The sequence below is a fragment of the Ciconia boyciana genome, chromosome 4 (genome assembly GCF_034638445.1).
Source record: "Ciconia boyciana chromosome 4, ASM3463844v1, whole genome shotgun sequence".
NCBI lineage: Eukaryota > Metazoa > Chordata > Aves > Ciconiiformes > Ciconiidae > Ciconia > Ciconia boyciana.
This window is the reverse complement of record NC_132937.1, coordinates 98,133,061-98,153,194: the sequence shown is the minus strand read 5'-3', so window position 1 is coordinate 98,153,194 and position 20,134 is coordinate 98,133,061. Positions and strand designations below refer to the sequence as shown.

At 35.4% G+C, this 20,134-nt stretch overlaps 1 protein-coding gene across 2 annotated transcripts in view; it reads left to right on the top strand.

Annotated features, from left to right (window-relative positions):
• Window positions 1–19,474, top strand: part of TMEM161B (transmembrane protein 161B) — a 54,116-nt gene extending 34,642 nt beyond the window's left edge. Inside the window, exons 6-12 of one of the 2 annotated variants that reach the window (XM_072860741.1) lie at window positions 781–932; window positions 1,481–1,541; window positions 3,240–3,380; window positions 6,728–6,841; window positions 7,957–8,131; window positions 10,325–10,421; window positions 11,283–19,474. In XM_072860741.1, coding sequence (XP_072716842.1) covers window positions 781–932; window positions 1,481–1,541; window positions 3,240–3,380; window positions 6,728–6,841; window positions 7,957–8,131; window positions 10,325–10,421; window positions 11,283–11,560 — 1,018 coding nt within the window. In that variant the 3' untranslated portion in view covers window positions 11,561–19,474. The remainder of the gene's footprint in view (window positions 1–780; window positions 933–1,480; window positions 1,542–3,239; window positions 3,381–6,727; window positions 6,842–7,956; window positions 8,132–10,324; window positions 10,422–11,282) is intronic. The other variant, XM_072860742.1, reaches the window with a different exon arrangement.
• The last annotated feature ends 660 nt before the right edge of the window (window positions 19,475–20,134 follow it).

Below are 20,134 nucleotides of genomic sequence, written 5' to 3'. Positions count from 1 at the left end.
AAATCTCAAACACGTGCATGTGAAAGGAGAAATATAAGTTTCATCTTTTCATATGTCTTCTGTTTAGTAAACAGTCACGTAATAATCTAAGCAACAATCCCGTGCTATTTGTCACAGTTTCTTGTAAGGCAGGTCTACGCTCCCTGTGAGCAGAAATTCTCATAGTTGAGAAATTTTATCCCGTTATTGATAGAAGTGCTTGTTGGAGCATCCTGTTCTTGCTGTTTGTATGTATACCTTAGGGTTGTGCATCCAGGCAGAAGCCGTATAGCTCCTCCGTGGTTAAAAATGTGTTTGTTCACTTCCCTGCCATCACAGTTATTGCATTCAAAAGTAATATTTTTGCTTCTGAAATTAAGATATATTAAATCTTGAGTTGTGTAGTTTGATGGAATATTTTTCATTTAGCTTGATAATTTGCATTGAAGATACAATTGTCTTATTTTTTGTTTGATGTAACTTATGATTATGTAATCATTTACATTTAAACTGTGATTTAGTTCTCCTAGGTTGATAGTGAATATTACTGCAATTTACTATAAGTAATCCTAAATCAAAACTATGCTCCAGAGTAGTGTATTCCTGGCTACCCATTATGTGATTATTATGCTTTACAGTATTCTGTAATTTTAACCTGAAATTGGCTGAACATGTATTACTTTTTAAAAAAAATTGCACATCATAGAACAGCCCTAGTGTAGATGACCAAAATATAGTTTTAGAATTCTTAAATATAGTTATTTTACAAACTTAATTTTCCTTGACCTTTTTCTTGTGTAGTAAGGTACTGTTTTCGTTGACTACCCATTATTTCAAAGTAGAGGATGGAGGTGAAAGATCAGTCTGTGTCACCTTTGGTTTTTTCTTCTTTGTGAAAGCAATGGCAATTCTCATTGTGACAGAAAACTATCTAGAGTTTGGATTGGAATCAGGTAACTCCTTTCTTTAGTGTTCCCAAGAGCTCTAGTGATTGCATGACCTGAAAAATTTATTTCCAGTCTTTTAGGTGTTTTTGAGAATATCTGTGTTAAAATGAACTCTCGATGTCATACACTTCTAAGAAATTTTGCTTTGCAATGCAGATTCTGAAGGATATCCTGTATATTTTTTCTGCTTTCTTTTAAATAGTGTAATCTTTGCCTAGGTTGTTTGTTTTGTTAATTATATTTGCCTTCCAGTTTTATATTTAACCCATTTTGCCTTTCATAGTAAAATGAAGCTCCTTTACTGAAAAGAAAAAAATACTTATGTTTGTAAAAAATAATATTAATTTTATTCACGTTGCTGAAGTGTACGAATATCAGAGATGTTAATAATCAAGTTTTATTGCATTATGGCGTACTAATTAGCACATGACAGAGCTATGCTAGACATATGAAAAGTTGTTTAAAAGATGACCTGTTACCTACCATTTTATTTCAAAAACAGGATTCTGCATTTGTACTGTAATAAAATACATATAATACATGTGTCTCTGCAGGATTCTCGAATTTCTCAGAAAGTGCTATGCAGTTTCTTGAAAAGCAGGGTTTGGAATCCCAGTAAGTTTCTAGAAATACATTTGTCTGTTTTATGTGTGCATTTGTAACTGAACCACTTGGATTTTCTTAGCAAACATTTGTCTTGCATGCTTTGCTCTTGTACATGCTTATAAACTCTATAATAATGTGAAGAGAATGTTAATGAAAATAATTAATCAGTGCTCACAAGTAACTTAGGTTGCATTTCTGTTTTCTCTTTTTAATTTGGAGATAGCTTCTACCCTGACATTTTTGTTGTAGTTCATAAAATACAGTTCAAAACTATAAAAATTTTTTTTCATGGTAATTCCCTTCAGCCTTGCAAGGACTGCTTAAAGCAGGTGATAGGTATTTTTTGCCATTCCTGTGGTACGCAGGAAGATGAGTGTGCAAAAGCTACAGATGGAGCTTGTGATAAAGTTGGCATTAGGAGTAAATTTTGGCATTCAGTCCTGTTTTCAGGTTGTAATAGTGTTTTCCTACTATGCAAAAACATCTGCTTGCTACAGGACATCCAAGTTTTGTATGGACTGTCAAAGGAACATGCTATAGCTTGTGTTGTTACATGAATATACAATCGCTGTCGTAGACAGCCTTTGTATATTGTAAAATGGATTTCTGTTACAATTCTTTCCTTATACACATGCCCTAAAATGCATTTATGGGGTATGTCATCACTGAGGGAGCGCAACTTTGAATTTCTTGCTTGGAAGTTCTCAAATATCATGGAGAAGCTATGGAACCTCTTTAATTTTGAGGAACAGAAGTTTCCTCAAACTAGATTAGTGTGTCATTTATGAATAAACTCATGGGAAACCCTTAACTGAATCCCATGTGTTTCTTAGCCTTTCTTCACTCTGCTTTTCCTAAGCTATTGCAAGTTTACTAACTTCTGTATTAATTTTCCTGCTAAGTGTTTATTTTTGAACTTTTGCAGTGCTTTGGCTGTTTACAGCAGCAGTTGAGTTGATGATGGTGTCTGTTGGTAGTTTGTATAACGTAGATTAAGAAAGAATCTGAAACTCATGTGGATCACTACATTTGTTTTTGTTCCTCTTTAATCTGTGTTGGTTACATGTCATTGGTTTTTTGTGTAATCCACGGTTTGTTAATTCCCTAATTCAGTTGATCCTGGATATTTTTTTCTGTAATTTTTTCATATACTCTATAGTTAATTAAAACAAACCCTATTAGTCAGTTGGAAGAGACACATTAATTTGTAATTGTAAAACATGTATGTTTTAGAGAAATCTGTGAAAAACTGCACTAATAAGTTTGATAGAGCTTTTTAATGGATAAAAGTAGAATGTGAGTAGTATAACTTAAATATCCGTTTTGTCTTTGACCAGTTAAACGTATGATACATCTGTTCCTCTCTTAAAAACATGATCACTAAACTAATTCTATTAGATATTTCTGTTCTATAAGTTGTTGTTAATTACAATATAGAATTATTCTTTTTTTGTTCTTCTCTACTAACAAATTTAACATCTTATAGGCAGTAGCTTAGGTTTTCTGTTTTTCTAGGAAATAAATAGGTGACTTGTTTTTTAACTCCTGATTGGTTTGTAATAATGCTGGTATTCCAGAGTAAAACTATAGAACACTGTTTGCTTCTTTTATTAAATGATAGATATTGTTGAGTTGAAAGTAGACTCTGATACCCCACCCCCCAACTTCCTCCCCAAGAAAATGCTTATTTCCTTTCTTTTCTTTTAGGGGTCCTGTGTCTAAACTAACCTTCAAATTGTTCCTGGCTGTTCTGTGTTCACTTATTGGTGCTTTTTTGACATTCCCTGGCTTGCGACTGGCTCAAATGCATCTGGATGCTCTGAATTTAGCAACAGAAAAAATAACACAGTAAGAGAAAATATATGCACATAGGTATATGCTACTCAGTCTTAAATCTTTAATGTCTGAAAATAAACAAAGCAAACTATTCCAACAAGAGGGTAGTGACTAAGACTTCTGTTGCTGCCTGCTTTTCGTATCTTGAGCAGACTTGCCACCTGCCTCTTTCTGCTCAACCTGTGCTCTGCCGGTCTGTTTCATTCATTGCCTTGTAATTAGAGTCCCAATTAAAGGGGCTTTCCTTTCCTCCTGCAAGAGCTCCACCATGAATGTTTCTGCTTACTGCTTCCTTTCCCCCATCATATCTTTTTGGAAGTTAAAATAACTTTCAGGAAGTAAAGGTGCAACCACAGACTTTTTTTTTTTTCCTGCCACCCCTACCTCCAGGTGGGCATCATGCCTTTAATAATTTTGGGGTAAGATACAAAGAAAAGATGACCCAGAATATTTAATAAGGGTCAGAAGTTAATACCATTTTAAAGGAATATTTTCATTTTCAGCCATCCTTGAGTTTGGTAGTAAAATGTTTTCTCCAATTTAACTATTTCTCTTCAGTGTTCTCTGGTTGAGGGAGAATCTCCAAATGTCTTTCACAGATCTTGACCTTTGGTGTTTAATAGAAGTTAATGAAAGATTCTGCAGCATAGGCCATTGTGATCATTTAGTCTGGTCACTTTGCTAAGAGAACCATTATATTTTTGATACGAAAATTATTTATGTTCAAACTGCCTTTTTTTTTTCTTTTTCCCCAAAAACGCCCAGCTTAAAAATTAGTCTGTGTTTAAAGTGGGTCCTTCACTCTTGGTAAATTTATAACGAAGTACTCCGTGTTATACGTGCACTCGTAGCTGAATTTATCCAGGTACAGCTGCAAGCTGTGGCTTGTTGTAACTGCTGTTAAGTTTTCTGTCTATGTGTAGACTGTGACTGAGTCACTTCCTGATCTGTTCTTTTCAGCTAAATAAAGTAAACTGCTTATTTTTTCATTTTTATGGTTCTCAACATTTTAACATTTCTTGTGCCTTTTCTGTAAGTGTCCTCTAATTTTCCAACATTTTCCTTGATCTGTGGATGTGAGATCCTAGGCAGAAATATAAAATCTCTGAAACAGAAGTTCATTAATCAAGAACTAAAAGGGTAACTGATATCCACTAGAATGGGGTTATGAAAAATAAATCTTCTCTAACTTAATGTTTAGAGGATATTGGAACTGGTTGTTGAAGATAACTTTGTGGAACACCATGCAAATTATTTTCAAAAGTTTACCAATACTTTGATTATTCAACTGGAACAATATAAAAATTACCTTAAATGGATTAAAACTTAGTCAGATATCAATGTAATTAGGTAATGCAATTATAAACAAAGAATCATTGTCAAGTAATAGGTTCTAATTGATCTGGAGAGATCAGTATTTGCCCTTAGTGATGTGGTTTTTATCAATGAGTAGATCATTATTGACTGTTTGGAGTTGTTTGACAGTGACTAAAGGGGAGTAGTAAATGAGGATGGTGTCTCACTGATATGAAGCTCTCTAATTTGGGTGCAGGAAAACAATGCCTTTCTCTGCAGTCAAATACACGGTCTACTTTAAAAACAAAAACAAAACAAAACCCCCCAAATTCCCAAAGCTGCCCAAAAAAACCACCTGCCCCCAAGCTCCCCACAAAAACAACAAAAAAACCCCCAAACCAAAACCCATAGAAGAAACAAAGAGGGGACAAGCTCCCTTTCCCATTCCATTACAGAACGGGAGACTTACCTTACAGGGAACATGGACCAAAAAAAAAAACCAAAACAAACCACCCAGAAAAAAAAGTAAAGGTTAATCATTAACTGCCACTTCACTAATATGTTCAAAATGATTCATGTGGTTTTTTATGTATATAGGGAATAAGTTTGGTTTGTTTGTTTGTGGTTTTTTTTTTTTCCCCCTCTTGTAATCAGAATAAAAATAATCTGATGTCCCTTTTGGTTTTGATAGCTGGTTTGATTTTTTTCTTTAGCAGCAATGTCCTTCCCTGCATATATTTTGGAGTCGTCTTAATCAATTTGTACCAGTTTCGTACCATTCCCTCATTTTCCAGAGCCTGCTTCAAGAGTCTTTCAGCCTTTCTCCCTGTACTCAAATAAACAGGAAGGGATTCTTGCCACCCTTTGGCATGTTCCAGTCCATTAACTCATTAGGATGTCTTAAATAAGTAGAAGCTCAGGTAAAATGCTTTCACAAGTTACTGAAATGCTTTGGCCTGTTCTTTGATACTGTCATGTTCCCTAGCAACACTGAATAACAGCAGTGCTGATTTCTTCGTCTGAAACCAATGATTTAAATGTGTGTGTGATGACATCCTCTGAAACATGCAAACATTTTAATGGTTTTAGGAAGCTTGATAGTTTGAAATCAGTAACGTCTTGTGTTCTTTAGAATAACTTTTGATTACCTCGTTTTTTCTATAGTGTAGAAGCACTGGTTGGAGATGGAAGTATAGACAAGCTGATTCTGGTAGTGAGGAAGCATTGCACTAGCAAAACTGCCAGATCTACAGCACTGAAGTCTTCAACTATTTTCGTTTCATCTTAGTAATGAAAAGTGATTGGGATATGGGGTTCAGAAATGAAGAAGGATATTAATTTCAGGAAAAACTCCAGAAAACTATCTCCTCTTTTTAAATTCTGCTGTTTTGTACTCAAAGATTACAAAAGAGTACTACTTTTACATTAACTGTGCAGTTTCATACAATGCTTTTAAAATGGAATAGCTGTGCTGGCTTTTTTTTTTTTGGTCAGAGTATCTTTAATTGAATGTAAGTACCAAGTTTCATTTAGTCAAGGTTCCTAAGTAAAAAATCTTAATTAAACTGGGAAATCTGACCTCTGAGAACTTTCCCCTGGTCTGTATAGATAATGGAAATTAATCTGAGTACATTTTTAATAAAGCAAAAAAATAGTAATATAGCAGCATATTTCCCATAATTATTCATCTGAGATGCTGACCCTAGATTAAAACTGTAATAGCTAGTGCAGTTTGGTGTTACGCCATCCTACGGAAATTTTCACCATCTTTTACTATAGTGTGGCATAATGCAGGTTAGGTTGTTTGGAATAAATTAAGTTTTCAGATATTCTAAGGGCACTTTTTTTAAGCCACAACCAGTATGATTTCACAGTATGTAGTATTACTGTTTTGTTGAAATGTAAGTCATACCTACAAAATAGGGAAGTAGTTTTCTTATTTACCTTTCTCCCAACTATTTTAAAATTTGGGTTTCTCCTTTTGAATCTGTACCCCCAGTTTCAACAGTATGGTAATTGTTTGTATTTAATAACTTCCCCCCTTTTTTTTTTTCTTCTTTCAGAACATTGCTACATATAAACTTCTTGGCACCTTTATTTATGGTTCTACTGTGGGTAAAACCAATCACTAAGGACTACATTATGAACCCACCTTTGGGCAAAGAGAGCGTCCCTTTGTAAGATTCCCTTTAAAAATTCTTTCTGGGGTATTGAGAACAAAACCATAAGTCTAAGTAGTGCCCTGTGAAAGTCATAGAAACGTGAAAGTCTTAAAATTTAGTAGCATCTGCCATCAAAGGTATTGTGGAAGTTGCAGCTGAGCTCTAAAGAGCTTCTGTTGTTTTGGAAGAATGAGAATGAGTTGCGGAACATTGAATGTTAAGGTCATGGTTCCTAAAAAGCTATCTTCTGGCATCTCCTTGGCAGTGATGGGTTGTTCTTCCTAGGGGTGGAATACCACCTCGCTGCCACCTTCTGGAACCTTGTATCTTACATATTGGTGTAGGAGAGGAACAGTTTCACTGAAGACAGTTGAGATACATTGGCATGAGAACTGACCTAAGCAATTTGTCTTAAGATCTCTGTGTAGATGAAGTGCATATGAAATTGATAGCTAAAATATTTAAAACATAAAAAGGGAAAGAATTTTCAGGAAGAGTGGTATCTGAAATAAATATTATATAAGTAGCATAGGTGATTGTCACTGTTAGTCTAGATAATTCAAAATAGTATTCAAATAGACTTGAAACAGATATGATTGGCTGACACTTTTATTGCTTTCCTAGGTCTAAGATATGCTTGTAAGGTGAGTCTGTGACCACTGAACTATTATGTAAAGCATTGCAAACATACGTATTTTATGCTTCCATTTTGTTCCTCAGTTTATCTTAAAATGAGGGTTGTGCTATAACAGGGTATCTGAGGCAACTGAAGTATGCGTTTGCTATCTACAACTGTGTGTCTCAAAAGCTGTAATTATCTGAGCAAGCTTGTGTTTTAGTGTCCTGTCTTCATTACTCAGAATTTAAGCATTTAAGAGCTGCTCTTGTTTACAGACAAATGGATACTAATTTGGATCTAAAGCTGTAATAGGGCTACTAAGAAGTAGCAGTAGAGAGGGAAGTCGAGGGCAAAAGTGACTATTATTTACACATGAACTTCATAACTGTAGATCGTGCATTAAGTATTTTTTACAATGTGCTTCAAGATTTCTTTACAGGTGATACAAACAAATAACTCCGTAGCAGTAGGTGACCTTTGGAAAACAGCGTTACCCTTTTTTTATCCACAGAATGTCAGAAGATACATTTGACACCGTGAGATTGTGGATTATAATCCTGTTGTGTGCTTTACGGTTGGCTATGATGCGTCATCATTTACAGGCCTATCTGAATTTAGCCCAGAAAAGTGTGGATCAGATGAAAAAGGAAGCTGGCAGAATAAGTATGGTTGATTTACAGAAAATGGTAAGTATGGTGGCACTGAGGTTACATATTTGGAGTGCTCTGTAGAAATGCTTTTTTTCCAGTTTGTTACGTCTTCTGTGGCACGAGAGCGGAAATCTGAGTGAAGCTTCCTAAACTATATCTCCTATAAATATAGCACCATTACAGAGAAGTTCTGCAAACCAAAATATGCAGAGATGTATCATCCATATTATGCAGATGGCTTGTGTTAAGTTATTTGGAAGTTGTTATAAAAGATCCCTTCATGAATTGTTCTTTACAAATAGATACAAATATGTACAAATATGATGTGTTTCTGTTCAGGATGAACAGATCTTGGGGAGTGCACAAGGTGAGCGGTGATCTATAGCTACAACATGGGAAAAAAAAAAGGAGTTGAATTTAGATAGAAGGGTAAAATACTGTTACCTCATCCTGACTATGATTTTTAAATTGAGGCAAAATTTAAGATAAGGTGGTTATACTTCACGATACAATGAGACATGTTTAATTCTGTCAGACCACTCTCAAGTGCACTAGCCTAGTTACAAAAGTGTCTGCCCATCTTGTTATTGTGGCAAAGGAAAAATTTCTTTGGGGTTTTTTTTTTGAAGAAATTAATAAAACATACCATCAACAAACTGAGGAGGTAGAAATTCTTAAGCTTGTTGTAGAATGGTGTTGGTGTTGCCTGCAAAATTAACTTAGATTTCTAGTGTTGCATGATAGTACTGCCTGATGATCCTGCTGAATTGGGGTGTATTGCAGGAGCAGTATTGAAGTATGTCATAAGACAAAGTTTCCTCTCTTGGGATTGTCACTATTGCTTATAATCTTGTCCTTGACTTCACTGAGTATCTGAAGGTCGTAAGTGGACTATGCAGTAGTTATTTACAAACAAAGTGGCTAGCAGTTTGCTTCAGAAAAAAGGTTAGAAAGTACAGGCAGCAGCAACTGGTTAGGACAGAACTGTGCTGATTGCTGTGAATGCATATTTTTAGTTCTGGATGCTTTCGTCCTATCTATAAAACATTAATGTCTTCTCGATGTGGTGTTTCCTAAATCTGTTTATTCACTGTCTCTGTATCTTCTCTTTGAGAAGGCCATAGCCACTAAATGAAGTCCTGTCTTGTTTTACTAGCCATGGTATCTTCTTCTGGAACTTCTGCCAGTAAAGTCTTTTCTATCTGTCATCCTACAGTGATCATTACTTTTTAATTTGTTCTTTTTATTATATTCCATCAATTATCTTACAATATTTTTGTCTCATACTTTTTCTTCTGTCAGTGTCTTGCTACTTTTTCTTCTCGTGTTAGTTTTTTGATGATTGCTCATCACAAAGCCCTTTGAGGTTTTAGAGGCATTTCCAAAAATATTATGTCTGCCTTCATCTTTTTTGCCACCCTGTATTCTGTTCTTTTCTAAAATCCAGTTAGCTTTATTTCATTGCTTGCTTGCTATTGATTTTCTGACTTTTTTTCCTTCTTTATTTGGTCTAGTCTTTTAGGTCAATAGCTTATATAAAATATGTAATGTAACAATCTTGAGAAAGATGGAACAGATCGGGCACAGGGGGAGGGATAAATCTGAGTGGATTTCGGTGAACCATAATGTATACCTGAATTAAAGACCATTTAAATGCTGTTATTGATCAACTACTAATAAAAAATCATCGTGTCATTGTCTTTAAAATACTGGTGTTTCACAGTTGGAAATCTTAAAAATACCTTGCTTTTGAAAAGGGACTGCAATATTTAGGAAACTTTCCTTTTTATGAGGCTTTGGAGTGTGATAGCTACTTCATTTTTGAAATGGGGTTTAGTTTGTAAATCACTGGGGACTTTAAAAATTAAACATCTGTTTAGCTTTGATTCTGGTGTATTTAAATAGGAATCTTTAAATGATGACGTGCAGTTTGCAGAAGCAAAATTGATTCTGTTTGTTTTAACAGAACTGATATGTTTAATTATTTCCTTTCAGCACTTCCTCTCAGATTTGTAAATGTCCTGAAACTAGAGTTCATTATAGGGATTTCTTCATTAGGACTTTTGAAGACAATATGTCACATGCCAAAATGTGCTAGAAAACTTTTAAAACAGCTTTAATGCATGAGTACTGTTTTTTTTAATAAATTGCTTGTTTTTCCTAAACACATTAATAAAGGTTTGCTTTGATTGGCCAGAACTCATGAATTACTCTCTTCTGTTTTCCCAGGTGGCTCGGGTATTCTATTATCTTTGTGTAATTGCACTGCAGTATGTTGCACCATTGGTAATGCTCCTTCATACAACTCTGCTCTTGAAAACACTAGGTAGGCAAAATTGGATCAACAAAAATGTGTTCTGTTCTACACAGGGCTTACTAAAGAGAATTAGAATGTATGGGTACTTGCAATACAGAAGTACATTGTAGTTTCCTGCAATTTAAAACATACGGATGTGTGGCGTGTAAGCAGTCCTCTTCTGTTGCTGCTTTTGACTTCTTTCAATTATATGCTAATTTGTCTGATTTATTTCTGAGAAATTGTGTAATACAACCAATTAAGCTGTTTACTTCTGTTGAAATACTTGTCTTTTTAAAAGTGTTTTAAAAGTGAGCTGTATAAACATTGTTGATTTAATCCTATAAGCATCTGTTAGAGGAATGTTTGTTCAGCTTTTCAATCTTAAGTAGGCTTTTTAAACGGAAATTAGGAGATACTGGGTTCATTTCATTATTGGGCGATCTCATGTCACTCTGTTGTGGTTTTTTTTCTTTTTCTTTCTTGTGAGGAATGTCTTTCACAGCCTGCCATGCAGTCGTGGCATTCTTTTTGCAAAATATCAATGGAAAGAGATAGGCTTTATTAGGCTGTGATTCATCCCATTCTGGAGTAGACTTCTATATCTGGTGAGGTGAATCATACCGTGCTGACAGGGGTCCCAAGGCAACTGTATCACATATAGATGTTAGGATGTCAAAAGGTAAGGTGAATCCTACCCTAATAGCGTACTAGTATGATCAGGAAGCCATGCAGATTAATAGAGTTAGTATTTACTAGGTTATAAAAACTTCAATTTGTTTTTTTTTGTATGTGTGTGAAAAATATGTATAAGACAATCTATAGAGTGATAGAAATAACAGAACTTGAACTTAATTCTACAAAAATCTGTTACTTGTTTCTTTTTAACAGGTAATTATTCTTGGGGTATCTACCCGGAATTGAATTCTGACACTCCAGTAGAAAACAGTCTGCTTCCCAGTTCAGTTTATTCTGAGTCTCCACCTGCTGATGGAAAGATGAAAGTAACTGTAGTACAAATAACAATGGCTTTGGGAAGCCTAAAGAATATTTTCACTCCTCTCCTGTTCCGGGGACTCCTGTCTTTCCTCACCTGGTGGATTGCTGCTTGCCTCTTTTCTACGAGCCTTTTTGGGCTTTTCTATCACCAGTACCTGACTGTGGCCTGAACAGGTCAACTGACAAAGCAAGTATGAGGTCAAATACTAGATACAAACCCAGGTACCCAAGAGGAGATGAAGAGAAAAGAAGAAAACTACATATGAAGAGAAAACATATCAGAATTTTTTTTAAACACTTCCTCTGTGTTCTCAGGGTGAATATTCTTATGATGTTTAAAATCGCAACTGGGTTTGTTATTTTTGTTACCCAAATGGTAGGTGACTAATTGAATTATAGTATCGGGACTGACTGATGTTATTGTGTGGCAGGTGGTGGTGAGTGTGCTGAAAAGATACGACCTCTGAGTATCTTGGTTTCCATAAACAGCAAGCCAACCTCAAAACTTTGTGTTTTAAGCATCAACAGTCAGTGACTGACCTGTGTTAGAAGGGTACTGGTTATAGTGATGGTGGCTGCCTATCGATTAAATCTTGAAACTGAGCCATACAATAGAAGGAGTGAGGGGATTTAAAAAAAAATTCTGTTGGATGGCTATTGATCACTTTTCTCCATGAAAAATGAAATAATCCAACAGGACAAAAGAGATACTGTATATTACAGTAAGGAAAGCTGTATAAAATTTAAATTTAATAGGAATAGATGTATGGACCTGACAGGTATTGCTGCCTAAATATTTTGCAGGAATGCTTGTGCAGTAAGAGGAGAGTTATAAAAAATATATTATTTCAGTCCCTGCAGTTATTTTGAAGTAATGGCCATCTGTATTGGTGCTAATATTGATCCACAGATTCCATTTGGATCTTTTAAATTTCTTCTTTTCAGGTAATAGATAAATTCCACTGAATTCATGAAATAATAGAAGTAGATTAGTGACACCAATCAAACATTTAAAAAAAAAAGTTTAATCCTGCTGACTGAGAGTGTATGTATCTGTGTAATGTACATATAAATATATATTATATATTAAATATATAATATATATGAAGTTATAAAGTATGGAAACTTTATTTTAAATTGCTGAATGTATCTTACAGGGCCGTGGGAGAGGGATGTATGTGTATCTAGTAATTTCAAGATCCCTTTTGAAATGAAAATTAAATTTTTTTTGAAAGTTCAGTTGAAAGGGCTATTTGTTTTTGGTGCCTCTTCAAAGGTACTTAGCTATACTAAAGAACTTATGCTCTTTTTGGAAGAAAGGATCTACTTAAACTGTTAATCTTGAAATTTCTGCTCTGTCAGATCGTCATCTTTTGCCACTCTAATCTGTGTTAACTTGGCCATATAGTAACAACTAATATCTCTTGGCTTCAGAAATAGATTTTCTGTATAATAAAACAGCTATAGTAAGGAGGAGCAAAGCATTAACTTTACAAGTTTTGCTTAACTGGAGGCATAGATTCCAAGTATAAAAACATTGTGAAACAAAGTAGAATGACAATTTTTCAGACGTTTTGTGTAATTGCAAAACAGGAATAGGAATTTATATGCAGTAGCATTTTTAAAAAATTAATATTACACTTTGCAGAGGTCAGTGGGTTTTTTAACTAATACTAGCTGGTTTTATGTTACTGTTCTGTTTCTCTTGAATTTGTGTACAGCTTTGGCATATAATAATCATTTATAAATAGAAAAGCTTAACTAAATATTTAATATGTAGCAAACCTACCATATGGGAAAAGGAACTGTCAATGAATGCAGAAAATCAAGAATTTAAGCTGGTGATAAACTGTCTTACTATGTTGAATGCCTTTTAAGTTATTTATTAGTTTATTAAATTGCGTTTACTGATACTAGGGAGAGATTTATGTACACCAGCTAGTACGTACTGCATGTATTTGGGATGTTTGAGAACACCTTGCATGATTCTACTGGTTTCATTGCAGTATAGTATTTCAGTGCTACTGGTGCTGCAGGCTTTGTTTTTTCACACCAACTTTTCATAACTAATGGGGACAAAGGCTTAACTCTGTGAATTGGTCTAAAGAAAAATATTTGACTTCATAGATTCAGATCTCAAAACATTCCTAGGAAATGTCTTTCAGATTAATAGAATGACAAAACATGACAGGTCCAGCAATACCGGACCCACTTTCTATTAGTTCGAGATGTGTCGTTACTAACGGAATTAATAGGGCCAGCTTTTAAGTTATAGTTAGGTATCCAATGTTAACGTTTTATTCAGGAAAATAAAATAATATAGTCCAGTTTGATTCTGATGGTGAACTTGGCTGAAGAAGCTCACTATGTAGGTGATGTAACCTATTGTTGCAATCTGAAGGACAGGAATAAACTTTGGATACTGGAGAAGACTTCAAAATAATGTGAAGTAACAGAGTTTCTGTTGGGATAGGTATTTATTCTGAAAGCTTGAAAGTAAAAGTGAACGGTAATTATATCATATTGCATTCAGCAAAGGTAATTGGTTGTGTGGGTAGCTGAGCTTCGCAGAGCTTTTAGTGAGAGCTCACTCTGTCTTATTCTTCGGATGTCACACTGATCACAGTGAAAAATAGGCACCTGGATGTTTCTAACATTAAGATCAACGCTTCTGGCCATTGCTGTTTCACTATTCTGCAGAACTGAATGGTTGACCTGGTCAGCAGTCTGATCTGAGTGGGAGATGGTCGGTCTTTGGATCCATTTAATCCTTACCTGAATCTAGGAGGCTTATTAAAAACTAAAATATAGCAATAAACGCCTTTGAAATGTGAGGTGACAGTGAAACTAGAGGAGTGTATTGCTATGGTTGTGAGCAATGCTTCCTACAACTACCTGATATGCTCAAAAGTGACTTTTGAAGTAAAATAGCAACCCTGATAGTCCTGACTTCCATGTATATTATGTAAGCTTCAAAGGAGTATCTGCTCACTTCTTTAGCAAGTTTCTTTAAAACAGCAGCTGGCAAATGCTTTTTTTTTTTTTTTAATGGAGACCTTTATCAGCACCTGGGGGCAGGGAAAGCATCTTACAGAAATGGAAAAGCAGGTAAAATATGACTGAGAGGTTAGTAGTTTTTATTCAGGACTCTTAAACATTTTGTCTGGCTTTTTGCCCTCACCTACTTTATTTCTGAGAGATTTTCAGAAGGAAAGGTGCCTTTGAGAAAGGATCAACATTTCTTACTTTCTTTCTCTGTTCCTCAGTTCATATCTCTCTTTCTCACTCCAGTAATGTGACTTGTTAGCTTGACTCCTTTTTCTTATCCACAGCTTTTTCCCTACATTCCCTACACAGGACTGACTGGGCTAAATTAGTTCAGGATTGTATTTTGATTTTTATTGTTTTGAATTGATCTATTTTTGAAGGATTAGTTCCTTTAAATAGTTTAAATAACTTTGAATTCCAGCTGAAATATGAACAAACTTGTTAACAGTTGTTTAAACACTGCACTTTTATTATGGAGGTCCCTTTAGACAAAGTATTAAGATAGTGATAAATCCAAGTCTTCCAGCAAGTTCAGGGAAGTCCAAGCATAACACTTGAGCTATTTCTGAGCTTAGAGAAGTTGATTAGGAAAAGGAGAATGGATTGTAACAAGCCTATTCTTCCACTTTGCAGGCGATGTTCTCAGGCAGCACTCGTCCTCTTTTGATACCTTCTCATGCTATAGGATTTGCCAGGTTTTGAGGTATTTTTAGCTGCACAGTTTTTCCTCTTCGAGACTTCTCTTCCATAAGAATCAACAGATAAAGTAATAGGGGAAAAACAGGTAGTATCAGTACAAGAGAACATCCTTGTACAGAATGACATGCTTTAGAAAATTCATTTCTATGGCAGTTGTTCTTCACCTTCTTTGAGCCACAAGTACTGGAGTATGTGTGAATAGAGATGCATGCTTGCCTGGGTTGTAAAGTCAAACTCATCTACGAACAAAAATGCCACCAAGGCATGTCAACACAACAATTAGGTAGCATAACCTCAGTGTGTAAAATGGTTAGTGAATACAGAAATTTCAGCTAACCCCAAAGGAACAATTGAAAGTCTTGTATTTTGTCACAGCTAAAATGGTAATAGAGGCCTTGGATTTACTGCATAGAATATTTAAAGTATCTAATCTTAAAGCTGTTGGAAGGCTCTACAAGGTAAAAGGCCTTTGCCTCTTTATTTTCAAAGGCCTCTGTTTTCCTTTTGAACATTAGCTTGTTTCTCCAGAGAAGATTTTGAACAGTTTTTTAAATGCTATGCTTCATGTTTTTTCACATGACACAAGTTGCACATTTCTTTGTTAGCCACGAAAATTCTAGACTTAACCCCACAAGTTCATTTTGTCACTACAAAGTTACTGGAATGTTTTAGTTAAGATTGAAGAATTAAGTGCATGGTGAAAATGGAAACACTGAATGAAAATGAGGCCAAAGAAAATTGTGTGTTCTCTTGGAGAAATGTTTCTATTACAGCTGATCAAAATCTTAATAGAGGAAGGCAACAGCGGGTCAATTGTATCCTAAATCAAATATTGAATGTGAATGTTTACCATTGTGAGTAAAGACGACTGTTATTTTCAGCATCTGCAGCCTAAGTCCTAAATCCCAAATAGTAAACTAAGAGCAATATTTTGACCTCACTGGTATTTACTCTAAAGAGCATCTAGGCAACAGGTATTGAAGCCAAATGCCTGATCTAGTTAAGCAAGCTGATGCAGAGTAGTCAGTCTGTGCTTCGGAGTGATTTTTGTGCAACTTCTTTAGGAAGGTCTGCCATGCTTTGTGGCTTTGAAGTGGATGGCATGTCTAATCTCCACTCCTAATACTAGACTGAAAGGTCTTCCTCTTCTGGGGGGGGGAGAGATCATGAGGCCAAGATGTTGTTTCAAGGCTGCTTTTACTGACATCTGTATATGCTGCACTTAACTTTTTCAAGTCTCTCACTGTGGACTGCCAGGAGAGTAATGCTGCACTGGACATTGCTTTGCATGCCAGTGTATATGTATTTTTATAACTTTGATTTCAATGGTGTTTTTAATGGAAATTATTTTTAATCCTGACACCATGGATCATATTTTCATTTTTTTAATTAACATCAGTGCCTGCAACTGGAAGTCAAATACTTCTACACTAATTTTTTTTTTTAAAACTTGATGTCCAGTCTGAAGTATTAACAAGTATGCAGTTTTATATTGAAGTGTAAAATCCACCTGTAAATACCAAATTTTTTCCATATGTGATCACACATCAGTCAAGAATCCTTATTCAGATTTGCAGCATTTCTCTCAACAACATGCTATCTGTAAGACTCTGCTATTTATAAAACAAACAAACACCTCAGTAGAGTTTTGAGTAGCGTTTTACAGACTCCTTAGTACTAGGCCACTTCTATTTATTTTATGATGCTGCTAAGTATTTTTTAAAACCTGGCTTAGAATACCTTGTGCTTACGCTTAGTCAGCCTTGTTCTCTTTTCCTCTGTTCATTGTAACTCTGCTTCCCATATATGTTCTAAGCTTCAAGAATGCGTATTCATAGTATTTTTGATAAAAACCTAGGACAAAGAAAAATGCACCAAAAATTTTATTTCATAAGTACAGTCAATACCCATGTCATGATGTGCCAACAAACAGTTTTTATTTTTCCTGTCTTCAATCGTTCCTTTGTCCCGTTGTTAACAATCTTGCGTGTTTTCAGTGTGTGAGGTTTTCTAGGAAGAATACGTGTGGGGAAATACTCTGTAATAGCAATCACAGGAAATTTTGTCTAATGTTTCAGTCTTCCCATTTCTGTGAGCAAATATTAATGTAAAGATGCCATTAAATAATTTAAGCCTAAAATTTCTTATAAGGTAGACTTGTTACAAATTGCACAGGGAACATCCTCCAAGTTGTAAATATTTTACTTTAAAGATGTCTCTTTCTTGCTGGGAACACACAAATTCAGTGTTGTTGTTCTGTTAATAGCCTTTTTTTGTCTTTTTAAGTGAAAAGCACATAATACTTCCTACTCTAGAACAAACCTAAGAACAAAAGACTCCCCTCCCTTCATTTCAGTATTTGCCAAATGGGAAAGACTCTGTTATTTATGTAAATTCTAGCTTCCTCTTTATTGCTGAATTACTGTTAAAATACTATTTTTATAGTTACAGCTTTACGAGTACTAAGACCGTCATGCTTCACAGTGTAGATGGTGTTAAATGGTGGTTGCATTATATTGACCTGTCCTGACTGGTGTTGCATTACCTGCTGTTTCGAAACAAATTGTCTCGCTTGCTTTGTGCTTTAGAAGTTCCTCGGGATCTGTGAACAGGAGAGTGCAGCACATGTTGGAAAAGCTGGGGAGTTGCTCTGTTTTGGGTTGGGGTTTTGCCGGCATTTGTTGGTTGTTTTTTTTAAGTTGCTGTGGATAATACTTAGGTACAATTAGTACAAATAATAAACAACCTACAGTAACATTGCATTCTTTTTGTACCCTGTAGACTCAAGTGCCTAAACGTGGGTGGTCTCTAGAAGACATGCTTTAAATTTCTTCCATGTACCTTTGTAGTTATTTTGCTACATAATAGAAAGTGAACTTTTGGAAAGGAAATGCAAGGACTGCTAGCCCTAAAAATGGGGTTTGCTATAAAATTATTGTCTCCTTACAGGTTTTAGTATATAGAATATCCGTGTGTGTTTATGGGTTATCGTACATTGGAGGCAAATAAGATTTTGAAGAAGTCTTTTCCATTGCTGTTACTTTAATGACAACCTAATAGCTTTGCCCACTACCTGACTGGTAATATAACACCCCACTGCCACCTCTGCACTCAGTTTTCTTTCTTTATGACTGAGAGAAAGACCTTACGCAATTCTGAAAGGGTTGACTTCAACACAGTTTTGTAGTGACACCCTGGGTGTTACTTATGCCCCAGCTGCGCAGGCACACGGGTGACTTCAGCCAGGTAAGTAGTTCTGCGTGAGCTCAGAAAAACCGCACTGAAGTTCACTACATCCGCATGCATTTGGGGCACAAAGAGTACAAAAGAGCTGGATTGTAACATGGCTGGCACTGAGCAAAGCGGGTCGAAAGAAAAGGTGCAAGTTACACCTTGTACCAGTTTTGTAGAATGCTGTTAGGTATTGAATAGCGAAACCACCCTTACCTTCCAACTACTTCCCCGCCTCCGAAAATGGCAAGAGCTGAAGGTGAAACCTGCCTGGTCTGGTTCAGCAGGGAAGTTAAAGAAGTGAGAGGAAACAGCAGGTGCCTACTCTTGAGTTAATTATGCATTCTAAATGTGAAGAGCTTGTAAGTTGAGATGGTGTTGCCGATTCAAATCTACCAAAGGAAGCCTTCCTCTGAGGAAGGCTTATAAAAGCATTTTGAGCTTTTAGCTCTAAAAAGTGGCTGTAGCGATCTGTATTGTACATAGTACACTGTTTGGGAAAACTTGCTCCAGTAAGCTTACTGAACATTTCCTTACACTATGTGTAAGAAATTACATTGCTTTTTTTACTGTAGAGCATTTAAGAAGCTGGTTTTGTCTTGCTTGATGTTACCGGGTATCAGGTGGCATTTTATTAATGTGAAAACAGTAAGAATTGGCTTGTCATCTAAATGCCTAAATTCCTTTAACATCAGTAAATTTTGCAAAGTGAAGCAAGATTATACTTTCCTCTTCCCCATTCATTCCGTTGAAATGTTATAGTTTAACTTTGTTTTTTATATTGCACACATTATTAAATTTATATCCATTAGTTGCTAATGGTAATACCACAGCAAATCTAAGAGAAACTGTGGTATCTGCTGTATATCAACTGCCCCATCAACTTGCTTGCCTTTGTAAAGCATTGATCCATGTTAGACATTTAATGTCTACTGTGGTGATGCTCATATAGTGTTTTAGTATCCCTACATGTATTCTGCATGCCTTGCATTTGTGCACTGTAAAAGGATAGACTGTTTTACAGTACTTACTCTAGGTTTAAAAAAGCCTTCCATTATTTTATATAGTATTTCACATATCTAAAATAGGACAATTTCTAAAGCCAAAGATCAATAAATGTTTATTGTCTATCAGTGTGATTTTTTTTTTTTCCTATTTTGTATGATGCATCCCACTTGTTATCAACTTGTGCAAAATCTCCAGGTTTGCCAAAGAACGTGTGGTAACCAGACTTTTTCTCAGTTTCTATGCTAGCCTAAATTGTTTATCTTTTTTAGAAATAATTGAGTAGACCATTTATCCCCTCCTCATTTGGGGTGCAGCAGAATAAACAATTTTCTAGTATAAATGCAGATAACGTCTTATTCACATGAATAGCAGTTTACCCACGGAGAACCACTTACAGATTTGATATAAATGTTTTCATTTCTGAGTGTTTCAGAATTAAAATTAGGGAACAATTTACCTTCCTGGGAAGAAGTTCGGCTGTACACCATGGTGAGTGGAGGAAATTCCGAGTTTCCCAGTACACTCACAGGATTTATCACCTTTCCTCTTGGCTGTCACCCTTCCTGATAGGAAACCACTTAAAAAGGGGTTGCATTTGCTGTCTTAAAAAAAAAGTAATGTGTTTAAAGACTCATTGCATGGTGTCTTCTATTTGTTTCATCCTAACAGCACTAAGAAGGAATATACTTAAAGTAATAAAATCTTGTAACCCGTGGGTTTTTTAATTTGATTTTTGGAGTACCAGATTTGGTTATGCA